Source organism: Penicillium psychrofluorescens, assembly GCF_964197705.1.
Source record: "Penicillium psychrofluorescens genome assembly, chromosome: 3".
Lineage (NCBI taxonomy): Eukaryota > Fungi > Ascomycota > Eurotiomycetes > Eurotiales > Aspergillaceae > Penicillium > Penicillium psychrofluorescens.
The window spans coordinates 2,285,395-2,306,483 of NC_133441.1; the positions used below are offsets into that span (position 1 = coordinate 2,285,395).

A 21,089-nucleotide genomic window follows, 5' to 3' on the forward strand; every position below is an offset into this window, starting at 1 on the left:
AATGGCGCGCGAGATGCATGAACGGGGTGGATACAATGTTGGGGTTCGCCTCCGCATTCTCTTGAACATTGTGAAGTAGAGAAGCTTTTTCTAGCAATTCGAGTTGTGCTGTTGGTCACGATACCCCTATAGTTATCGTCTAAAAGATCTCCGCAAGTAACTAATCCAAACGTCGCCTTGTCAGAACTATGGGAAATCCATGGCTTGGCATCCCAACTTTCCCAGAAATATTGCCGGGGTCCCGTGTGGGGTAGTTACGAACTAGCAGGGGTGGGCTACAACCTCGGCTCCAAGCAACAATTGTTCGGTATTCCCGGCCCATTCACCGAATTTACCGTCTCCAGCTGCATAATGGTCGCGGATCGAGCACCCCGAAATGGGCGAGTGCCGCGCAACCGCTCAAGGCTCGTATGTCATCGTTGTCACGCTCGCAAAGTCAAGTGCGACTTGATCTTGCGACTCCAGACGGGGGGCACTTGCACGAATTGTGAAAAACGCGCCGAGTCCTGTCAACGGAGGGAACATAAAAAGACACAGAGCGAATACATCCCTCCATCCCGATCCCCTATACAATCCGATCTATCGCCACAGTGTAGTCTCGGTACGACATCGCCAGGCCTTTCGTTCATTGGTGAGACAGCCAGGCCTGGGGCCGCTAGGCGCAGTCTGCACACCGATCTGTCGGCAGATCTAACATCTGCTGCATCAGACAACCTGGGATATGTTGGAGAATTCTCGGTTTTGTCAAATCATGGACCGCTGCCTTCCGAGGCCTCGATCGTTGTCGGGTCTTTTGCCAGGTCAATCGAGGAACAGACGCTGGTTGCCACAAGAGCAGACCAGTTACCAGCTCAATCAAAGATCGTCGCCCTCACTGGGACCTATTTCAAATATCTTTACCACAGGATTCCAGTTGTGAATCATCAGGACGTCGTCCCTACATGTCCGTCCACCCTTCTTCTGCAATCTCTGTGCCTGGCGGGATCCATTCTCCGTCATCCAAAGTCAACAAAGAGCCTTGTGGAGAGCGAACAATTCTACTCGAGAGCAAAAGCACTTTTCTACACAAACCATGAACACGACCCGATCGCCATACTCAAGTCGTTATGTCTACTTACGTTGTGGAATGTCACTCCTCCTGCCGTGGTAACGATTGACAACGGCTGGAATTGGCTGGGTCTTGCCATCCGTTTCGCCGTTCAAATTGGACTTCATCGGGAATCAACGTACTCGCAAAGGTCGGCCCCTGGCTGTGCTCGCAGAATAGCGTGGTTTCTCTATGCGCAAGACAAATTGCATTCGGCGTGCTTTGGTCGACCCCTAATGATCAGGTCGCAAGACTTTGACCTACACCCACCGCGTGTCACAGATTTCGAAGACCCTGAGAATGGCCAAGCTCGTTTGTTCGTTCTCTATGCAAAGTTGACTACCATTTTGGAGAAAATGTTGCCCCTTCAGCATCGGGGCGTCTCGACCGGTTCAGATGAGGCTCTATCTGTTCTCTCAGACTTAAAGAATTGGGTTGCAAGTATCCCACCGGATATTCGACTGTTTGATGACCAAGGCAACAGGGTCTACGAACGTGGTTTCTACGAGATCCTTGCTTGGTACTTTACTTGCATTATCACATTTTTCCATGTTCACGGCCGACTTTTCCATCCTTCAGCCACGTCCACAATAACCTTGGTGGCGTCTTCGTGCGTCATCCGCCTCTATCAAGAGATGGACTACCGAGACGATATTAACTACCTCATGTCAATTAATAATTGGTCCATGATGGTAGCTTCACTTCCACAGCTCAGCAGCCTCCGCAACGACGGTCTCGGCATTACTCCCGGAGAGAAAGATGGGTGTCCCGACCCACTATCATTGGAGGAACTAGATATCCTTCTGGATATCATCGCTCAAAGAATATTGAAGTTCCCTGGTGCAAAGGCTATAGTCGAAAGAATTTTGCGCTGCAAAACCGAGGCATTATCACATGGCGGCTCATTAAATTCATTGCCGGGGCTTGAAGACACAAGCAGAGCTTCGTGGGACCCAACTTGGAGAACATGTGCTACTGTGTCGAGAGTATACGATTTGTTTCCCTTCAATAAGGAATTGAGTCCGAGGATGGAGCTGCTGTCCACGATGGAAACGGAAGACTTCGCAAACGGGCTTTTTGGAAGTTTCACGGACTGGTCAATAGAGAATCTTTTGAATCTAGATAGCTTGAACTCATTTGTCTGATAGGGCATAACACGCATGAATGCATTAATGAATTGAGACAAAGTCAATGTATCATATATTAATTAATATGGATTTGCCTCACGCCTCTAAATCTCTGCTCAACCTCTACTTCCTCGAAGAGTACAGCGCTAAGCTCGCTTACACCCAAATTTCAAGCCGTGCATTTGGGTTGAAATATAAAATGGCATTCAATTCAAGGGAAAGCACAGGTAATAATCTCCTCATAGCAATGACTTTTGCGATTCCGTAATTGCTTTGATATACTCGAGCCTCGGATACTCGTAAGATTTGGGCATCATCTCCTCCGTGGCACCATAAAATCTCAATGTGATTGACATTTTCCCACCCCCTGCTGGAGACGGCAGCCAGTTATTTCTCCATTTGGCTGGTGGTGGAATGTCTGCAGGCTGCAATAGAATGAAAAACTCTCCATCCTTGGTGTTGTCGTTGAGTGGAGTGCCATCGGGGAAGATCACGTTGTCTCGATCTCCGAGAACGTACCTATTCATGTCATTCTTGACGAGATACTGGTCTGCATCATATGCGGTCAGACTCCAGAACCCGGTCTTGAGGAGAACAGGTCGCCGAGAGAAGCGTAGTAGAACAGCTTCGTTATGTTTAAACCTGAGAGCCTTTAGTCGAGATGGGTAGATTGCCTGATCGCTCGTGACGCCCAGGTAACCGAACTTGGCTATGTAATATCTTGCAGCATAATTGGATCCAAAATTTCCCATACATTCGGGGTATGCAGAGATCCATCTATTACCAAAGTCCATAGTGCCACCACGAGCCTGCCGGCCAGCTCGAGCTTGAGTGTCTGCAAACTTGGAGACTTGTGAAATATCAACTCCCTCATGGCAAGTAAAAACACCATCTTTCATTCCGCTTTGCGCAAGAATGACAGAAATCCACTTTCTGTCCTCCAAGACAGGGGAAGGGTTGAAATGAGCCAGTGATGCAGTCAAGTTCAAGACGGCTTGTTCAGCAGAAACGTTCTTTGATGCTTGATGCTCAGGGGCTGTAAAAGTGAAGAGCTGCAACTGAGGAGCTGAACGCCCAGCAAGCCGTGGAATAGAAGACAGTTTAATCTGATCCTGATATTTACAAACAGCGTCTTGATCCTGGATAGCTTGTGTCGTGGCAAATCGCGCTAGGCATAAACCGTAGGGCGTTGGCAAATTGATGTAACCCAAAACATCGCGATCGCCTTTGTATTCTGGCGTGGGACAGAGAAAGAAACCGAAATTTTCACTGGTATATCGGATGAGATACTTTCCGGCCTGGTGACCTTGAAGACTGCCGATGTTGCCTATGTTGTTTCCATAACTAGTGAAAATCCAGGAGTAAGCTGATTAGATCCTAACGGGAAGTGAAAAGCCGCGTACAAATCATAGAAGGGATAAACCCAGTAACGGTCTGGAAGTTCTGGAATAGTAATTTGCAGGTCATTTGAGGACAGATCCACAAAGATAGTGGAATACAACGTGTCCGAGTTGGGCCGAATTATTTTCAGGTCATCTGAAGTCGAAAGTCGTCGGTCATGGTAGAGAGTGTTGGTGCAGGCATTGGGAAATTGTGCCACATATTTGCCGTACTCCAGGAGAGGATAGCCGTACTATATAGCAACATGTCAGTCTTGATCACAGGAATCATCGATCTTCGTTTCACCATGTATGCAAAATTAAGCGCATGCTGCCTCCTGTTCGGACTGTCAGATGGTACAGAAGCCATCTTTCTTTGCCTTATCAGTAAAATAATTGGTATCAGTGCGATAGCTAGAAAATCATACATTTATATTGTTGACGGGAATATACACAAAGTACCTTCAGTATTTTCATTGTGAAAACTGCCGAGCTGTCTACCCCGCTGCCGAAGTATCTCGGGCCTACAGGATATAACCGAGCAACACTTACCGAGGGCTAAGATTGCTCGGTCTAAGCGCCTCGAAACATTGAATTCGTCTCAGAGGCGAGGGCGGAGAGAGGAGAGTCAGTTAGTCCACTCTATGCGAATTTGTTCACAAAGAACTACGTAGCTTGATCCACACATAGCATGGGCTACCGAGTAGTACTATATTACCATTATGATCATTTATAGCAAGTGATAAAATTTTGCGGCGTTTAGAAATGACTATCTAGTAGTAACATTTTGTGGGATTCAGAGATGGCTATTTGACTTCATCCTCACCCCAGCAATCCCCGCAAATGAAAGCAATTTATTGAGGGCCTGAACATCGCCGCCGAGCACTCGGGCTTCTTGTGCATCCCTGCCAGCCAGGATCTGCTGCAGCTCAGGCTTGTTTATAGACAGAGATAGATCCAGCTGGGATTCCACGCCCGTTGTACTGTCATCTTGTTGTCTGTAAGTCAAGGCGCCGTTGCTAAGGATTAATCTCCACGTTTCTTGTATGTCCATAACGCGAAGATCAATGCATATGCGCTTTTCGTCTTTTCCGGCTTCTTCTCCATCAATTCTTAAGGCCAGCCCACCCAGCCACTGTTCCACTGACAAAGTCACTGGAAACCTCGCCAGCCCGGACGGATATCTGTTTCGAGGTCGGTCCCCTCTCCTCAGATCCAATGCTTGGCCCAAGTAAAAGTTTCTCCATGTTGCATTTTCACTCCCGAATCCAAGGCGCTCAAAAACGTCTGCTAGCAAGGACATTCCTTCAGCTCGTGAGGCCGGAGTAGCCCCAGCTTGGTCTCCTGCTGCGACAAGGTGACCTAGTAAAGTAGCGGCGAATCGCAAATCCTTTTCCTCGATGAAGAGCTTGGCCTTGGCCAAAACCTCATTCACGCCGCCCATGCATTTGATGTACCTGCAACCCTCTTCATGTGCTGGCCACTTCCAGAGGTTCTCGGCATATCCATCAAACCATGTCATATAACGTTGATATATTCCTTTCACGTTGTGGCTCACACTCCCGTAGAATCCTTGTGCATGCCATGCCCGCCTCAGCCCGGCAGGTAAAATCATTGCCTCTGCAATCTCGGTGCCATTCCAGCCGTCATTCATTCGCCTCACTGTTTGATCATGCAGATAGGCATACAGGTCCCTTTGCTCTTCTAACAGTCCCTGTACCTCCTCTTTTCCCCATGTTGGCCAACTGTGACTCCCGAACAAAACATCCGTTCCGTTGTTCCCACAATACAGCATCAAAGTTTCGTCCAGATACCTACTCCATGCTCTCGCATCTCTGACCAAAGCACCACGAAGAGTAGTAATGTTGTGCATACAGTGGACTGCACACTCTGGGATCAGAAGGGCCCGCTCATCGGGGAAGTACATGTTCACTTCAGCTGGTGCCTCGGTATCTGGCACCATTTGAAAAACAATCCGAACGTTGTCGATAGTTAAAGTCTGTCCAGTGTGTCCAATATCGATGGTAGGCGGGATAAGACTGGTTTTGCCTTGTGAAGTTCCCATCCCTAGTCCAACACCAATCTGCCCGATAGGAGATCTGGGGAGTGTGGAGCCATACATGTATACTGCGCGGTGGCGCATGATAGGTCCCGCAATAACATTTTCTGAGGTTGCTTCCTTCATGAATCCCTCAGGAGCAATGATGTGAATATCGTCCATCGCCGAACCCATTTTTGAATCGGGCAATACTCCTGCCGCTCCGCCATAGTGATCAATATGCGAGTGTGAAAATATAATTGCTTTGACTGGGCGAACACCTCGCTCGGACTGATAAAGCTCCAATGCTGCCTTGGCACATTCACACGAGACTAGAGGGTCGATGACAATAATGCCTGTTTTACCCTCGACAAAGGTGATGTGGGAAATGTCAAAGCCCCGAACTTGGTAGATGGATGGGCTAATTCGATATAGCCCTTGCTTTGATAGCAGTTGAGCCTGGCGCCAGAGCTTGGGGTTGACAGTTGCTGGGCACGGCTGTTCGTTGACGAAATTGTACTCGTCGTTGTCCCAGACTATCTTTCCAGTAGCGTTTTTAATCTGGCATGGCTTCAGTGATGTTAAAAAGCCGCGGTCTGCATTTTCAAAGTCTGCGGTATCAGCAAAAGAGGGTGATACGTTGCTAAGGCGGTGGTTGTTAGCCATGGTGTCGGGTGTCTTCGTTGTTGGATGCTGCTAGATGTACGCGGTTCGTCAGATCATCTTTAGTTGTAGGTACCGACGCGGGGTGTGGCACCGCCAGTATTTATGCTCATTGCTGATTTTGGGATACCGAAACGCAAATTATACTCTCGGTAGTCGCGCCGTACGTCTCGCTGACTCTGCACACAGAACGCAGATGAGAAACTGATCACCGAATTTGCCGAGATTCCAACCAATCTTTGAAAACGCCATGATCCCCTTCTCATTATCAGTTAAAACAAATAAAACATCGAGAGATCTGAAACTACTTTAAGATGTCAGAAATGATGTCAAACCTTGAAAGCTGCGAGAAGATTACGATGGAACACCTGGAGGCAGCAAATCAACCTCAGCATGAGCCAACCGACGACGACCTGTTGCCGTCTGAGAGAAAAAGAATCATTCACAAGATTGACAGGCGTTTAATCACTGCCCTTGGGCTCATGTTTGCAGTGTCTTTAATCGATCGCACCAATCTTGGCTCTGCTAACATTGCCGGGATGTCCAAGGAGTTGGAATTAGAAAAAGGATCTCGCTACGTATGTGGACACATACCAATTGATACGCTGATAGTAAACTGACAAAACAAAGTCATTGAGTATCATTATGTTTTTTGTCCCATATGCGTTCTGCCAGTGGCCGAGTGCGGTCCTTGTGCGGAAGATGGGCGCTCGGGTTTTTCTGCCTGTGAGCGCTGTTGCTTGGGGAATTGTTATGATATGCTTCGGTTTCGTGAAATCTTGGGTCCAGCTCGTTGGTCTTCGTGTTATTGTTGGGGTTTTAGAGGCTGGATTGCTTCCCGGGTGCCTTTTCCTGCTGCAAGTCTGGTATTGTCGCTGTACGCCATACACTCTCTTGTCGGATTTTAGTTGCTAACGGAATTTAGATGACGTGCACAAGCGATATGCTGCATTCTACTCTATCAGCATTACAGGTTCTTCACTTTCTGGTGTTCTCGCCTACGGCTTCATGCAGATGAGTGGAGTCGGTGGACTACTGGGGTGGAGGTATATATTCATTTGGGAAGGAGTACTGACATGTGTGATTGCCCTCATTGCAGTATTCTTAATTGTCGATTTTCCTCAGAATGCACATAAAATACGAGGCTTCCTCACGGCCCAGGAGCTTGCATCTGTCATGAACATGCTAGAAAAAGATCGAAAGGATACAGAGGAGAAGCCATTCACCTGGCGTGCGTTCTTGACATCTGCTCTGGATCTCAAAATCTGGGGTTTTGGGCTTATCTACTTGTAAGTTCAACGACTAAAGCCGTTCAGAGGCCAAAATTAACTTGACCTTAGAGCCAACACAGTGATTTCATACTCAATCACATTTTTCCTACCAATCATTCTGAACAGCAAGTTGGGGTTCGATGTTGGCTTATCGCAGGTGTTGAGCACACCACCCTTCTTCTTTGCTGGTGTGTATATGTACATACAGGGTTGGATCGGAGATAAGTATCGTACTAGAGGTCCATTTATCATATGGAACAGCTTGCAGGGCATTTGTGGGTTATGTCTTTTGGTATTGGTTGACTCTGCAGCAGTTCAATACTTTGGTGTTTTCCTGGTCACTGCAGCGGCGCAAAGCACATTGCCCTGTGTCATGGCATACCAAGCGAATAATATTTGTGGACAGTGGAAGCGTGCATTTGCAAGTGCGACCCTTGTCACATCAGGAGGCACGGGAGGTATTATTGGTGCCTTGGTTTTTCGATCCCAGGATGCCCCTAAGTATCTCCCTGGTATTTATACCTGTCTTGGGTAAGTCAAGACTTGGCTCTACTTCAATCAAAGGTGCTAACATGCAGTAGATGCTGTGCCTTTTCTATCATATTAGTCGGCGTGTTGTCAATCCATCTTGCAAGAATGAACAGAAAGGCGAGTCAAGATGAGGCTGTTTTGGAAGGAGTAGTTGGATTCCGTTATACTTTATAAATGCCTAGTGCGATATGAAAGGAGAATGGTCATCTTATGATTGTTTTTGAAATAAATTATTATGCAGCGCCCAAAAGAAACTGTAGATAGTAGTTACATCTGGACCTCCAGTCTAGGCGCAGTCATCGCTAGACTTGATATTCCGTTTAACGTCCACTTCTTCTCAGCAACGCGTAATATACGTTATAAGATACTATAATAATGATCTTTCTCCTCTCAGTCATCCTCATAGGTTCACAGAGAATCGTCGTCGGTAAGTCGGTTGGGAGCGGTAGGATCTCGCCCACTTCGCCGAATTTACCGAAGTATTCGGTAGACTCGATGGCGGGGTTCCTTCCATAGCGCGAGCCTTTAATGCCGACAATTGAATATGAGTACCATATAAGTCTGCTCGGGTAATAAACTCAAATGCCTGAATTGCCAGTGCGACTAATCTAACCGTGCTGATTGTGAAATATGGCAACCGACACTTACGAACCGGAAATTGTATGGCGACCTTCGCAACGGAAAGGCAAAATGTCCATGGATGAGTACCGTGAACACGTCAACAAACGATTTGTATTGAGTCATCGGGACACCAAAGATCTCCAAGAATGGTCTATTAAACATCCGCATCTCTTTTGGCTCGATCTATATACATACTTGGATCTTGTGCCTCCCCTGCCGTCTACCATCAACAAGGCCTACGATGACACCATTCCGATGAGCCGCATTCCACCGTTTTTCTCGGGTCATGAGATTAATTATGCGGAAAATGTGGTTTTTTCCAATCCAGACCCCGACGCGGTGGCAATGATCGGGATTAGAGAAGGACAGGACATCTACAGAGACGAAGGAGAAATCATTACTTGGGGGGATTTCCGAGAACGTGTTAGACAGACTGCAAGTGCGCTGAGGCATAGTGGTATCAAGCAAGGGGACCGGGTTGCTGCCGTGGTCGCTACGTCAACTTGGGCGATAATTATTTTCCATGCGGCCGCCTCGATCGGAGCCATCTTTACTTCCATCAGTCCAGAGCTTGGAGTTGAAGGATGTATTTCAAGACTACAACAAGTTGCTCCCAGCATAGTATTTGTCGATAGCCACGCCATTTACAAAGGCCAGGCATTGCCTACCAAACAGAAGGTCGAGAAGATCTTTCTCCGACTCACACCACGACCACAGGTGTATGTCATACAGGTGGCCACCGGTGAACTCAGCGACTTCCCTACCATGGACAACTTTTTGGGGAAATCTGTTCTTTCCGACAAACTTTCATTTACCAGGGTACCATTTCACTACCCCCTGATGATATGTTATTCCTCAGGAACGACTGGGGCTCCAAAATGCATTGTCCACCAGCATGGCGCCGTTATTCAATTCAAAAAGATATCGGCAATCCACGACTGCTTAACTTCAACAGATGTGGTCATGCAATACAGCAGCACGTCGTGGATTGTGTTTTATGGGATGTGTGGTCATCTGACGGTTGGAGTTACACTCATTGTATACAATGGCAGTCCCTTGTTTCCAGACGCGAAACAACTCCTTCGGATATGTGATAGGTATAAAGTGACTCTTCTGGGTGCATCTCCACGTTTGCTGCTGGAAATACAAATGTCTGGGACGGTCCCGAAAATTGACTTTGATCTCTCGCCATTGAAGACGTTCCATACTACCGGCGCTCCACTGTCCGTAGAGCAATATAGGTGGTTTTACAAATGTTTTCCGCCTTCAGTACAAATCTGCAACATTGCTGGGGGGACCGAGACGGGAACTGCTCTCATTGCTCTCGACCCATCTGGGCCAATCAATGCAGGCGAAATGCAAATCCTTGCACTTGGAATGGATGTTGATGTTCTGGACCCAGTGACTGGGGAGTCGATTGCACATACAGGAGAAGCGGGTGAAATGGTGGTGAAGAAGCCGTTCCCGAGTATGCCGTGTTTCTTCTGGGGTGACTCCGATGGCAAGTTATACAAATCTGCCTACTTTCAGCGCTTTGAAAATATCGATGTCTGGGCTCAGCATGATTGGCTGAAGAGAAATCCGAGCACGGGGGGTTATATCATGCAAGGAAGGAGCGATGGTGTCCTCAGTGAGTTACGTTGATATTGCCTTCTCGTACCAATTGCTAATCAAATTGTAGATCCGTCGGGTATCCGTTTTGGCAGCGGTGAAATATATGCCATCATCGAAAAACGTCCATTTACGGATTACATTGGCAACTGCCTTTGCGTTGGTCGTAGAAGACCGACTGACGTGGACGAGCAGGTTTTCCTCTTTCTTGTGATGAAGCCTGGGGTTCTACTTACACAAGATCTGCGCAACAAAGTTGAAACAGCGATCCGAAATGGGCTATCTCCACGCCATGTACCCAAATTCGTCTTAGCTGTTCCGGATATACCAATGACTATCAACGGCAAACGGGTTGAAATAGCGATTAAACAGATGATCAGTGGAAAAGATGTAAAGTTAAGTGCGACAGTTCAAAACCCAGAAGCTATGAAATGGTTCCGGCAATTTCGAGACTTGGAAAGCAATACGGAGGGCCGAGCTAAGATATAGATATTGACAATTAAATGGATATCGCGATAGAAAAACCGGGAAATATACCGTAATGATTTCTAACAGCTTCCAAATTCTCGTTTGTAAATGTGAGCGGGCGAGAAAACTCGACTTAAAAGTTCTCCGTCATATCTTGCGTGTTTATGGGAGAGAGGCCTCCACAAATGACTAGATCCGCGGGGCCCCTCACACTAATTCCGCTGACAAACGCCTCGGTGTTGTTCCCGAGATTTCGAGTGAATCGAAAGAGTATTCTCACACTAGTAGACAAACCGAGCCCAGTCAAACCGTATTGGATTTTTTCCAATTATCCCTGTAACCGACATTGCCGTGAGAAGCCAAGCACCGAAACTGTGAACATTCTAGCTTCACCATGCGGGAAACCAGCGTAATCCCTACAAGTCACATTTCCAATCACAACACGCCCGAGGACTGCTGGATTGTGGTCAATGATGAAATATGGGACGTAACTGATTTCGCACAGGAACATCCCGGTGGCGCTGCCAGTACGTGTTGCCCTCTACCGTCCGACCTGAAAAGGTAGGTGCGCTTATCGAAATGCTAATACATGTCTTTGTTGGCTCAAAGCTATCTTCAAGTATGCTGGGCGAGATGCTACTGAAGCTTATTCGGAAATTCATGGTGCCTCGGTGATCAGAGAGAATCTCTCGCCGGATTGCTTCAAGGGCAATCTCGATCGATCGACAATTACGGAAGATTGGAAGATTGCTGCCACCACTAACACAAATTCGCCCACAGTGCTTCGTCCTGAGGGTGGCAAGCCCCCTTTACACACAATCATCAATAGGTTGGGGCTCCAATTCAAGATCAGACCCATCGGGGCGCAATTGTATTAATTCCTATATATAGTTACGACTTTGAACAAGCAGCTGCCCTGTCGGCGCCCAAGAAAGCATTTGCATTTTATTCAACAGCCGACACTGATTGTTGGACGCGCGATGCAAACAATGCGATGCTCAGGAGAATTTGGTTTAGACCAAGAGTGATGAAAGACGTGTCTGTGGTGGACACGTCAAGCACAATTCTCAACATTCCCGTTTCGTTGCCGCTTTTTATCTGTCCTACCGGAGTGGCAAAGCTGATCAACCCCGAAGCTGAGAAGGGCTTGGCACGTGGGGCAAAGTCGACTGGAATTTTGGAGATAGTGAGTTTCGGTATATCCAAACAGATTCCTCTGGTCCTAATAAGCCATAGATTTCTACTGCGGCAAGCTATCCAATTGAGGAGATTGTCCAACAGGCTCCTGGTTTTCCATTTCTATTTCAGCTGTATATGAACAAACAGCGAGAAAAAACCAAGGAGATTCTAGAGAAGGTCGAATCGCTCGGGATCAAGGCGATTTTCTTAACCGTTGATGCGGCTGGGAGAGGCAAGAGAGAATCAGACGAACGTCTCAAAGCGGATGATGAAATTGTTATCAACCCCGTCACCGGCGAGCAAGCCAAAGGGGGGAAAAGAGGCAACGGACTGACAAGAACTATGGGGAGCTACATTGACCAAGGAATGACCTGGTGTGATATCCAATGGATCAGGAATATTACCAGTCTTCCAATCATTTTGAAAGGCATTACCGGTGCGGAAGACGCGAAGATTGCGATGCAACACAATGTCGATGGTATCTTGCTCAGCAATCACGGAGGCCGCAATCTTGACTACTCGCCGCCATCGATTCTCTTGCTATTGGAAATGCACAAGAACTGCCCCGAGATTTTCAACCAGATGGAGGTATACATCGATGGTGGCTTTCGGCGAGGAGCTGATATTGTGAAAGCACTTTGTCTTGGAGCAAAAGCTGTTGGTATCGGTCGCACCTTCCTCTATGCTTTACACTACGGGACGGAGGGCGTGGAGCATCTTGTTCAGAGTAAGTGAAGTCGAATACATTACTGTATTTGTGATAAAGTCACTAAATATCTATGCAGTTCTCAAAGAGGAGATGGAAGGCGTGATGAAGCTCATCGGTATCAAAAATCTCTCGGAGGTACATCCAAGTCTTGTCAACACTTCGGACATAGACCACTTAGTCCCGGATGGTGCAGATCACCCGTATGTTAAGTGGTCACCTCAGCCACGTTTGTAAGATTCTTGTACTACAAGGCAAGCCGGACTTAAGAGAGAATCTGACTCTCAGGAATCCAATTTAACTCCTAGCTCGTTCGTTGTACAAGGACAGACTTGCTTGAGACCATGATTTTCGACGATTAATACATACCCTACTTATGACAGCCTTTGCCAACAGGGCAATAAACAGAAATATTAGGCGCCACCCATAAAAATGAAAGGCTACACAATTGCCGGCCTGGTATGTGGCACTACAGTTTGATCTAATAGAACTCATGCTGCGCAGTAGAATGGAAAGGCGTGGGGGCCTTAGCTGGGCCCACATGACTCACGCAACCAGACGGTGCAAACTTCAACTCTGTCTCACCTCGTTCAATTCAAATAACACGGTGTTTTATCATGGCCCACGACATAGAGATCAGTTTTCAGGCCGCTATCGATGCCGGCAAGATCAACGGCGGCGTTATCTGTGCCACCGACGCGGAGGGTCACTTTGTCTACGACAAGGCAATCGGCGAGCGCACCTTGCTGTCAGGCGAGAACCGCCCGCAACAACTTGACGACGTGCTGTTCCTAGCCTCTGCCACTAAGTTAATTACCACTATCGCCGCCCTGCAGTGCGTCGATGACGGCCTACTGTCCTTGACTGGCGATCTATCGTCCGTCGCCCCGGAATTGGCTGCCAAGCAGGTCATTACGGGCTTCTCAGATGACGGCGAAACCCCTCTGCTTGAGCCGGCGAAACGGCCAATCACGCTTGAAATGCTACTTTCGCACAGCTCTGGCCTCTGCTACCACTTTTGTAATCCACATGTCGCTCGGTGGCGCGAGAAGTTCTCTTCTTCGGAACATGGTCAGCCCCAGTCCGTCGAGGAGCGGTTCTGCTACCCGCTTGCCTTCCACCCCGGCTCCAGCTGGATGTACGGTTCGGGACTCGACTGGGCTGGCCGTATAGTGGAGCGTGTGACGGGCGGCACTCTGGGTGAGCGCATGCAGCAGCGGATATTCGACCCGCTTGGTATAAATGACGCTCAATTTTACCCTGTCACGCGCGAGGACCTACGCTCTCGTCTAGTTGACCTTAACCCGGACGACCCCGACGCCGTCGGACGTGCTGTGCTCGGCGGCGGCGGCGACATGAACAAGACCGGCCGTGGAGATTTCGGAGGACACGGCCTATTCATGTCTGGTGCTAGCTACATCAAGATTCTGCGCTCGCTGCTAGCAAATGACGGGAAACTGCTCAAGCCCGCCACCGTTGACGAGATGTTCCAGCAACGCCTTAATTCTGAAGCATCTGCGGGACATCAAGCCGCGCTAGCAAGCCCCATGGGCATCTTCTTTCGCGTTGGTGTCAACCCCGAAGCGAAAATGGGCTATGGAATGAGTGGTTTGCTGACGTTGGAGGATCTCGATGGTTGGTATGGTGAGCGAACGCTGAGTTGGGGTGGCGGCATGACATCCGCCTGGTTCATTGATCGCAAGAATGGGTTGTGTGGCATCGGTGCCGTCCAAGCCAAGTTACCAATGGACAATGAGGTGGTGGGTGCCCTAAAGCAGACCTTCCGCCAGGATGTCTACCGCAAGCAGGCTGCCTGGAAAGAGCAGCAGCAGGGATCGTGACTATAATAACCAAACAGTACCAAACGGCTCTCGTTGATTTTGCTCATGCGGTATTTCAACCCCGTAAATCTCAAGCCTTTCGAGGTACGAATAAAGCCAGTTGTTAGCTACAGGAGGTAGAAGATTGTCGAATAATAGTTAACTATACGGAGCACTATGACTATGTGTCGAGTCTTAGCAGTCTATGTGGTCCACCACGAATTACACTAGTAACTCCCAGACGTGATCGAAAATCGCAAGATAGAAGAAGTCTGGCATTCTGAGTATAATCTAACTATCCCTTTCATAATACAGAACGCGTAATAAGCGAAATGAGTGCACGATTCCAAGAATGTCAAAGATCAAAAGCAGGAAGTGCTGTACAAAACTTTTATTCATGAATCCACCATGCTGCGGTCCCGACACTATGCATAAAAGTCAAAACAAGCATTGCAAGCGGGTGGGGTTAAACACAACGCCCCTAACCTGCCACAACACGCTTGGCCAACGCGAATCACGCAATCGTTTGGTATGTCCACATCCGCATCTTTATCTTTTTGCAGTTATCTTATTGGCCAGCTCGAAAATTGGCTCCTAACCACTTCCTTCGGCATTCTCGAGGCTAATTGCGCAATTACCATTTGTCAATAGTCCCGGCTTACCCCTCTCAATTTTGCTCCTTCTAGTCCAAAGAGTCTCTAGTCGTCGGGGTAATTTTGTCCAGGAAATGCGATTACCGATAGCGCGCCATTTGCGTTGCAGATAGCACAATTATTAAAGCGTCCTTGACCGGTCTGGAACCCTTCCCCGTCCCCATCAAGTCGCAGTTTGACTTGCGACATCAACTAAAGACAAACATATTTGTACTGGGTTGAGGTTACTTGTTGCTGATCTTTTTCTTCTTTCATCTCTCCCCTCGACTTTCTCTCCGCTGGACCTCGGCCTTGTGTTCCCTGTTCCACCAACACATCCCCTCTCCTTCGCTGCCCCTTGCCCAGCCTGATCCTGCCCAGAACATCGATCCAGAAAATGCCGGAGGACGTCAGAGCCTTATCTGATTCACAGCGCAACTTGGATTTTCCAGAGGCAGAGTCCGTTGCCGAGGAACCAGTAGTCGTTATCAATGAGAAAACAGCCAGCGCACTGCCCTGTGAAAAAGATGGTGAAGATTTTTCCGCATCTCAAGTCGACGATGATACGGTATACGTGAAAGGTCACCCCGTTATTCAAACTGGTACTTGCTGCATGCATCCCTTCTATCCCTATCTCTAACTTGAGCAACCAGGTGCGGATGTTTCTAAATTCCTTATCTCGGATCGAGATGATGGAGATCCTTCCTTGACCTTTCGGTCTATCGCCTTGGGCAGTGCCTTCACGGCCCTTTCTAGTGTAATCACGATGCTTTACGTCTTCAAACCAACTCAGATGCAAGTCTCAGCGACCTTTCTGCAATGTATGCCCTTCCCTCATTCAAAACCTGGTTGATGACATTCCACTCATGCTTCTGTCAGTGTTGGTCTACGTCTTCGGTGAAGCCTGGGCACGTTTGACTCCTCGCCCAGGTCGGTTCAAATGGAAGTGGCTACAGACTACACTCCGCTTCCTCAATTTTGGGCAGCCTTTCGGAATCAAAGAGCATGTTGTTGCAGCGCTGATTGCATCATCTGGCAACAACGGTTTGAGCGGAGTGGAGGTCTATGCCGCTGAAAGACTATTTTATGATCGAAGTGTCTCAGCCACCACAGCGGTCCTGGCTACCTTCTCAATATCACTTTGTGGTTTTGTTTTGGCCGGAGCGTTACGCCCGCTAATAGTTTATCCAGCCGAAATGGTATACTGGACAACCCTACCGCAGGTGGTTCTCTTTCAAAGGCTGCATTTCGATCGGCGCGCAAACCGAGGCCGTCTCATCAAATTTGGCTGGGCTCTTGCCTTTGCTGCTGTCTGGGAGATCTTCCCGGCCTACATTGTGACATGGTTTGGAGGTCTTTCGATCTTTTGTCTGGCATCAATGAATGCCCCAGAACACACTAGAACCCTTTTTGGGACAATTTTTGGTGGTGCTTCGTCCAACGAAGGCATGGGTCTGCTGAACTTCTCTCTCGACTGGCAGTATATCCAGAGCACTTACCTGTCATTGCCGTTCAAGCAACAGGTCAACACGTGGATTGCCTATGTGATATGGTATCCTGCAATGCTTGGGTTGTATTACAGCAATGCCTTCAATGCGAAAAACTTCCCCTTCATGTCAACGTCTCTTTTTAAAAGCAATGGCGAGCCGCTTTCCACAGCATCGCTTTTGAACAACGAGGGCACTATCGACGACACCAAGCTCGCCGAAGTTGGACTGCCATCTTTAACAGCAACTACAGTCTGGGGTTACTTCACGCAGAATTTGGCTATTGGTGCATTGATCACCCATGTCCTCATCTTTTTCGGGAAGGATATGGTCCTTGCCTGGAAGCAGGCACGAAGCAGAACTCAGCCTGACCCGCACTACCAAGGAATGCTCAAGTACAAGGAAGTCCCAATGTGGTGGTACCTGGTTCTTTTCGTCCTGTGCTTCGTAGCTGGAATAATCGTGAACGCAAAGGGCGAAACGACTCTTCCTGTCTGGGGCTATATCGTCTCTCTGTTATTGGGAGGCTTCATTGCCCCCTTTTCCTGCATTCTCTACGGGCTGTACGGATCTGGGGTTTCAACCAACCAACTCTCTAAGATGGTTGGAGGAGCTCTCCATCCGGGTCGGCCTTTGGCAAACCTATACTTCGCTAGTTGGTCTCACCAGGTGATCCTCCTCGCTGTCAACCTAGCAAACTGGCTCAAAGTCGGACAATACACTAAGGTACCCCACCGCGTCATGTTTGCTACACAGATCTATGCGACTCTGCTGGGAGCAGGTCTGAACTACGCCGTCATGACCACAATTGTGACCAATCAGCGAGAAATTCTCCTTAACCCCGAGGGCAACAACGTTTGGAGCGGCTCTACCATACAAAGTTTGAACTCACAGGCAATTACATGGGCCCTGGCAAAGGACATATACGGCTCGAAGGGCCCTTATCTCATTGTTCCCCTCGGCATTGTCATCGGGCTAGTGCTGCCGGTTGTGCACTGGGGGTTGATCAAGATTTTCCCCCGTTTCCGCGACTGGCCACTCAATACCGCGATTATCACAACATATGCCGGGTACACGTACTATGGAAATACCTCGTGGGTTTGGTCTTCAATTGCAGTTGGGATCTTTTCTCAATTCTGGCTTCGACGCCGGCTACCCCGGGTTTACAATAAGTACAACTACCTCATTGGGGCTGCGCTGGACGGAGGTGCCCAAATAATCATTTTCATTCTCTCTTTTGCGGTTTTTGGGGCAAGTGGGAAAGAACATGCTTTCCCAACCTGGTGGGGGAACCCGTCTGGTAACCCCGATCACTGCCTGTAGAATCGCTGGAGGAGATATTCCAATTTCCAAACGACAAGTAAGGGCTTCAGGCTATTTACGAATTTGTGAGATGATGGGGTCACCGTTAGTTATTATGCTAATTAATTCAAGAATGGCTACTAGCATGGCCTTTAGTAGCGCAAACGCGACGATTCAAATATCACATGTATAAATGTCACTTGGTAATTCCATCCCAGATTTTCCTTACCAGCAAAATCGGCTTAATGGTAACTTGACTGGTATAATCAGGCCTACTCTGGGTGTTCTGGTCAATGCGCCTAGATTTATGCCGCAGAAGTCTTCCCTAATAACATGCTTGATAAGGGCATGGATATCTCTCAGGTCGGCCAGCAAGTGACAACTCTATGGATTAATCAAACCTGGCCCGTTATGCTTGACAACTTGGGTCATAACGCCTACTATATTCTCATGGGCATCAACATTGCTTCCCTGACCGTGGTAGTGCTGTTCTAGCCCGAAACAATGGGTATCATCAGGCTTCAGCACGTGGGTCGTCCTTTTGGCGAGGTTGACCCAGTGGAGGTGATTGAGAAAAAGGAAGCTCATAGGCAACAGATTCAAGAGAATAGCCAGATGAGTCAACAGACGAAGCAAATTTTTTGAAATGGTCACTGGGAGTATTATTTTTCTGCGGACAAGTATTCCGTGGCCACCGTGGTTAGTTTTGGGAGTCGATAGAGAAAGCTTGCTAATGCCACTGCAACGGCAGCTGCATAATGTAATCAACCAATAACTATGAAAACCGTCATTCATCAGACCAGTCCATACGACCATAGGGCATGGTTGCCAAAAGGTCTAGGGAAAAATGCAATATGAAAGCCACGATATCTGGTTCACTAAATACATCGACGTACTCTTGAGATATGAGTATCGGAAAGGCAAGGCTTTGGTTGTTTTCTACAGCTCTTTAGCAAACTCTCCCTTTTTCCTTGTCACAGGCGCGATTTTGCGAGCAACGACGATCATTGGTGCGCCTCGATGCGCCGATTTGTTTCAAACTTTGCGGGGTTCCTTCCGGAGAAATGTCGATCCTCAAATGAGGGAGCTACGCTCTTTGAAAAATGGAAAACGATATGGGGAAGTGGAGGAACTCCGCGGCATTTCAGGTAGAAAATGAATCGAGGGTGGGTTCCATGAAACAACTCCGTTGATTTTCCCATGAATAATAAACAGGTGATCAGTGATCATGTATGTTTAATATATTATCGTCAGCCAACACACTCGGCTTCGCTGTTTGATTATAGGAAAAATGATGTGTATGCACATGAAGTCTTTATATATTTTATTTAATTTATCAGCCCACCCGAAACGGATGAAAGATGACAATTTTTCACTCTGATCTGAACGAAGAATTAAAAGGAGGTTGCTTCCTCTGCTTTCAAATAGTCAAGCTACTTATCCCTTCACTTGATCCATTTTTTGTAAGACCTATTTACCAGCATAATGCAGGTGAAGAACCTTTTGTTCAGCCTCGGCTACTTCTCTGTCGCATGGGCACAGCTTGCGGATACCTCCGACTATCCAATCGGACCACTAACTTCGTCGGCTGCAAAATGGGCCGCCAAGATCTGTGATATAACCAACTATGGTGCTGTGGCAGACGGGGAGACAGATGCTGGGCCTGCAATTCTGGATGCCTTCAATGACTGTGCTTCAGGAGGTGTCGTGAACATCCCTCTAGGAACTTTTGCTTTAGCCACTTGGGTCACTCTAAGTGGTGGAAACGCATGGGCCATCAACTTGGAAGGAATCATCGTCCGTACGGGAACTGCAGGGGGTAATATGATTTATATCGAACACAGCACTGATTTCGAGATCTACTCTTCCCGTGGTGAGGGCGCAATACAAGGCTACGGATACGAATTTCTCTCTCAGGGGGAGTATGGCCCCCGCCTTCTGCGCCTTTATGATGGTATGCGTACTGGCTTTTTGTGAGGGTCAGATACTTGCACTGACACTCCCAAGTAACAAATTTTGCCATTCATGATATTGCCCTTGTTGACTCCCCGGCCTTCCATTTGACCCTCGACACTTGCAACCAGGGTGAGGTCTACAACATGATTATCCGAGGTGCAAATGAAGGAGGCCTTGATGGCATCGATTTGTGGGGATTTGACATCTGGGTCCACGATGTTGAGGTAACCAATAAGGATGAATGTGTTACTGTCAAGAGCCCTGCGAACCACATCCTCGTTGAAGACATCTACTGCAACTGGTCCGGTGGTTGTTCAATGGGCTCGCTAGGAACTGATACCGGTAAGTCATTGCACAGATGCAAGGCAGAAAGGCTAACTTGGAAGTTTCAAGATATTACAAAAGTGGTTTACAACAACATTTACACTGTAAATTCAAACCAGATGTTCATGTTCAAGTACGTACTTTTTCCATTAGTATCTAGATGTTTGACTTGACTGGTTTTAAACTGAATTTTTACATAGGAGCAATGGAGGAAACGGATCGGGTAAGTTAATTTCTACAAACGGTCTTTTGGTCAAATGCTATTTGAAGTGTACCGACTAACGGCACAATATGAACAGTGACCGATGTCACTCTGCAAAATTTTATTGGCCATGAGAACGCGTATTCTCTCTACATTGACGCATACTGGACGGAGGAAACCCTGGCTGCAGGTGATGGCGTTCTCTACAATTCCATCACCTTCAGCAACTGGACGGGAACCTGCGCCGATGGTGCTCAACGGGCGCCGCTGTATGTGTGGTGTCCCTCGACCCAACCATGCACGAACATCGTCATCGAGGATTTCGCCATGTGGACTGAGTCAGGAAGCACCGAGTACTATAAGTGTGCAGATGCCTGGGGGTCTGGCTACTGCTTACATGGAGGAACTGAACATACTGAGTACGGCACCGTCACCTCAACATTGACATCTGCTCCATCGGGGTACTCAGCGCCGACAATGCCTGGGCAGCTCACTGCTGGGCTGGGAATCTCGACATCCATTGCGATCCCAACGGTTCCTACCACGTTCTTCCCAGGCGCTACCCCAGCTACAGCTAGAGTTTATAGCGGTTGATTTGGATATATCATGATGCGCCAGCTATAAACAGTCAGTTCCATTGGGGTTCGTGGTTGTCAATTCCATGCTCAACCCTCGGATTTAATGT

The 21,089-nt window shown here is 48.0% G+C and overlaps 4 protein-coding genes across 4 annotated transcripts; all 4 read left to right on the plus strand.

Moving 5' to 3' along the window:
* Positions 1-12,110: 12,110 nt before the first annotated feature.
* On the plus strand, positions 12,111-12,918 carry PFLUO_LOCUS4994 (uncharacterized protein; the record flags this gene model as incomplete). The annotated part of the gene is made up of 2 exons (XM_073782400.1): positions 12,111-12,702; positions 12,761-12,918. The coding sequence occupies 2 exons, from the start codon at positions 12,111-12,113 to the stop codon at positions 12,916-12,918; spliced, it is 750 nt and encodes a 249-aa protein (XP_073639059.1).
* Positions 12,919-13,298: 380 nt separating this feature from the next.
* On the plus strand, positions 13,299-14,522 carry PFLUO_LOCUS4995 (uncharacterized protein; the record flags this gene model as incomplete). The annotated part of the gene is made up of 1 exon (XM_073782401.1): positions 13,299-14,522. One exon carries the CDS (start codon positions 13,299-13,301, stop codon positions 14,520-14,522), a length of 1,224 nt encoding a protein of 407 aa, XP_073639060.1.
* Positions 14,523-16,512: 1,990 nt separating this feature from the next.
* On the plus strand, positions 16,513-17,943 carry PFLUO_LOCUS4996 (uncharacterized protein; the record flags this gene model as incomplete). Its single annotated transcript, XM_073782402.1, has 1 exon — positions 16,513-17,943. The coding sequence occupies one exon, from the start codon at positions 16,513-16,515 to the stop codon at positions 17,941-17,943; it is 1,431 nt and encodes a 476-aa protein (XP_073639061.1).
* Positions 17,944-19,407: 1,464 nt separating this feature from the next.
* Positions 19,408-20,998, plus strand: PFLUO_LOCUS4997 (uncharacterized protein; the record flags this gene model as incomplete). The annotated part of the gene is made up of 5 exons (XM_073782403.1): positions 19,408-19,876; positions 19,930-20,220; positions 20,272-20,335; positions 20,403-20,425; positions 20,502-20,998. The coding sequence occupies 5 exons, from the start codon at positions 19,408-19,410 to the stop codon at positions 20,996-20,998; spliced, it is 1,344 nt and encodes a 447-aa protein (XP_073639062.1).
* Positions 20,999-21,089: the final 91 nt, after the last annotated feature.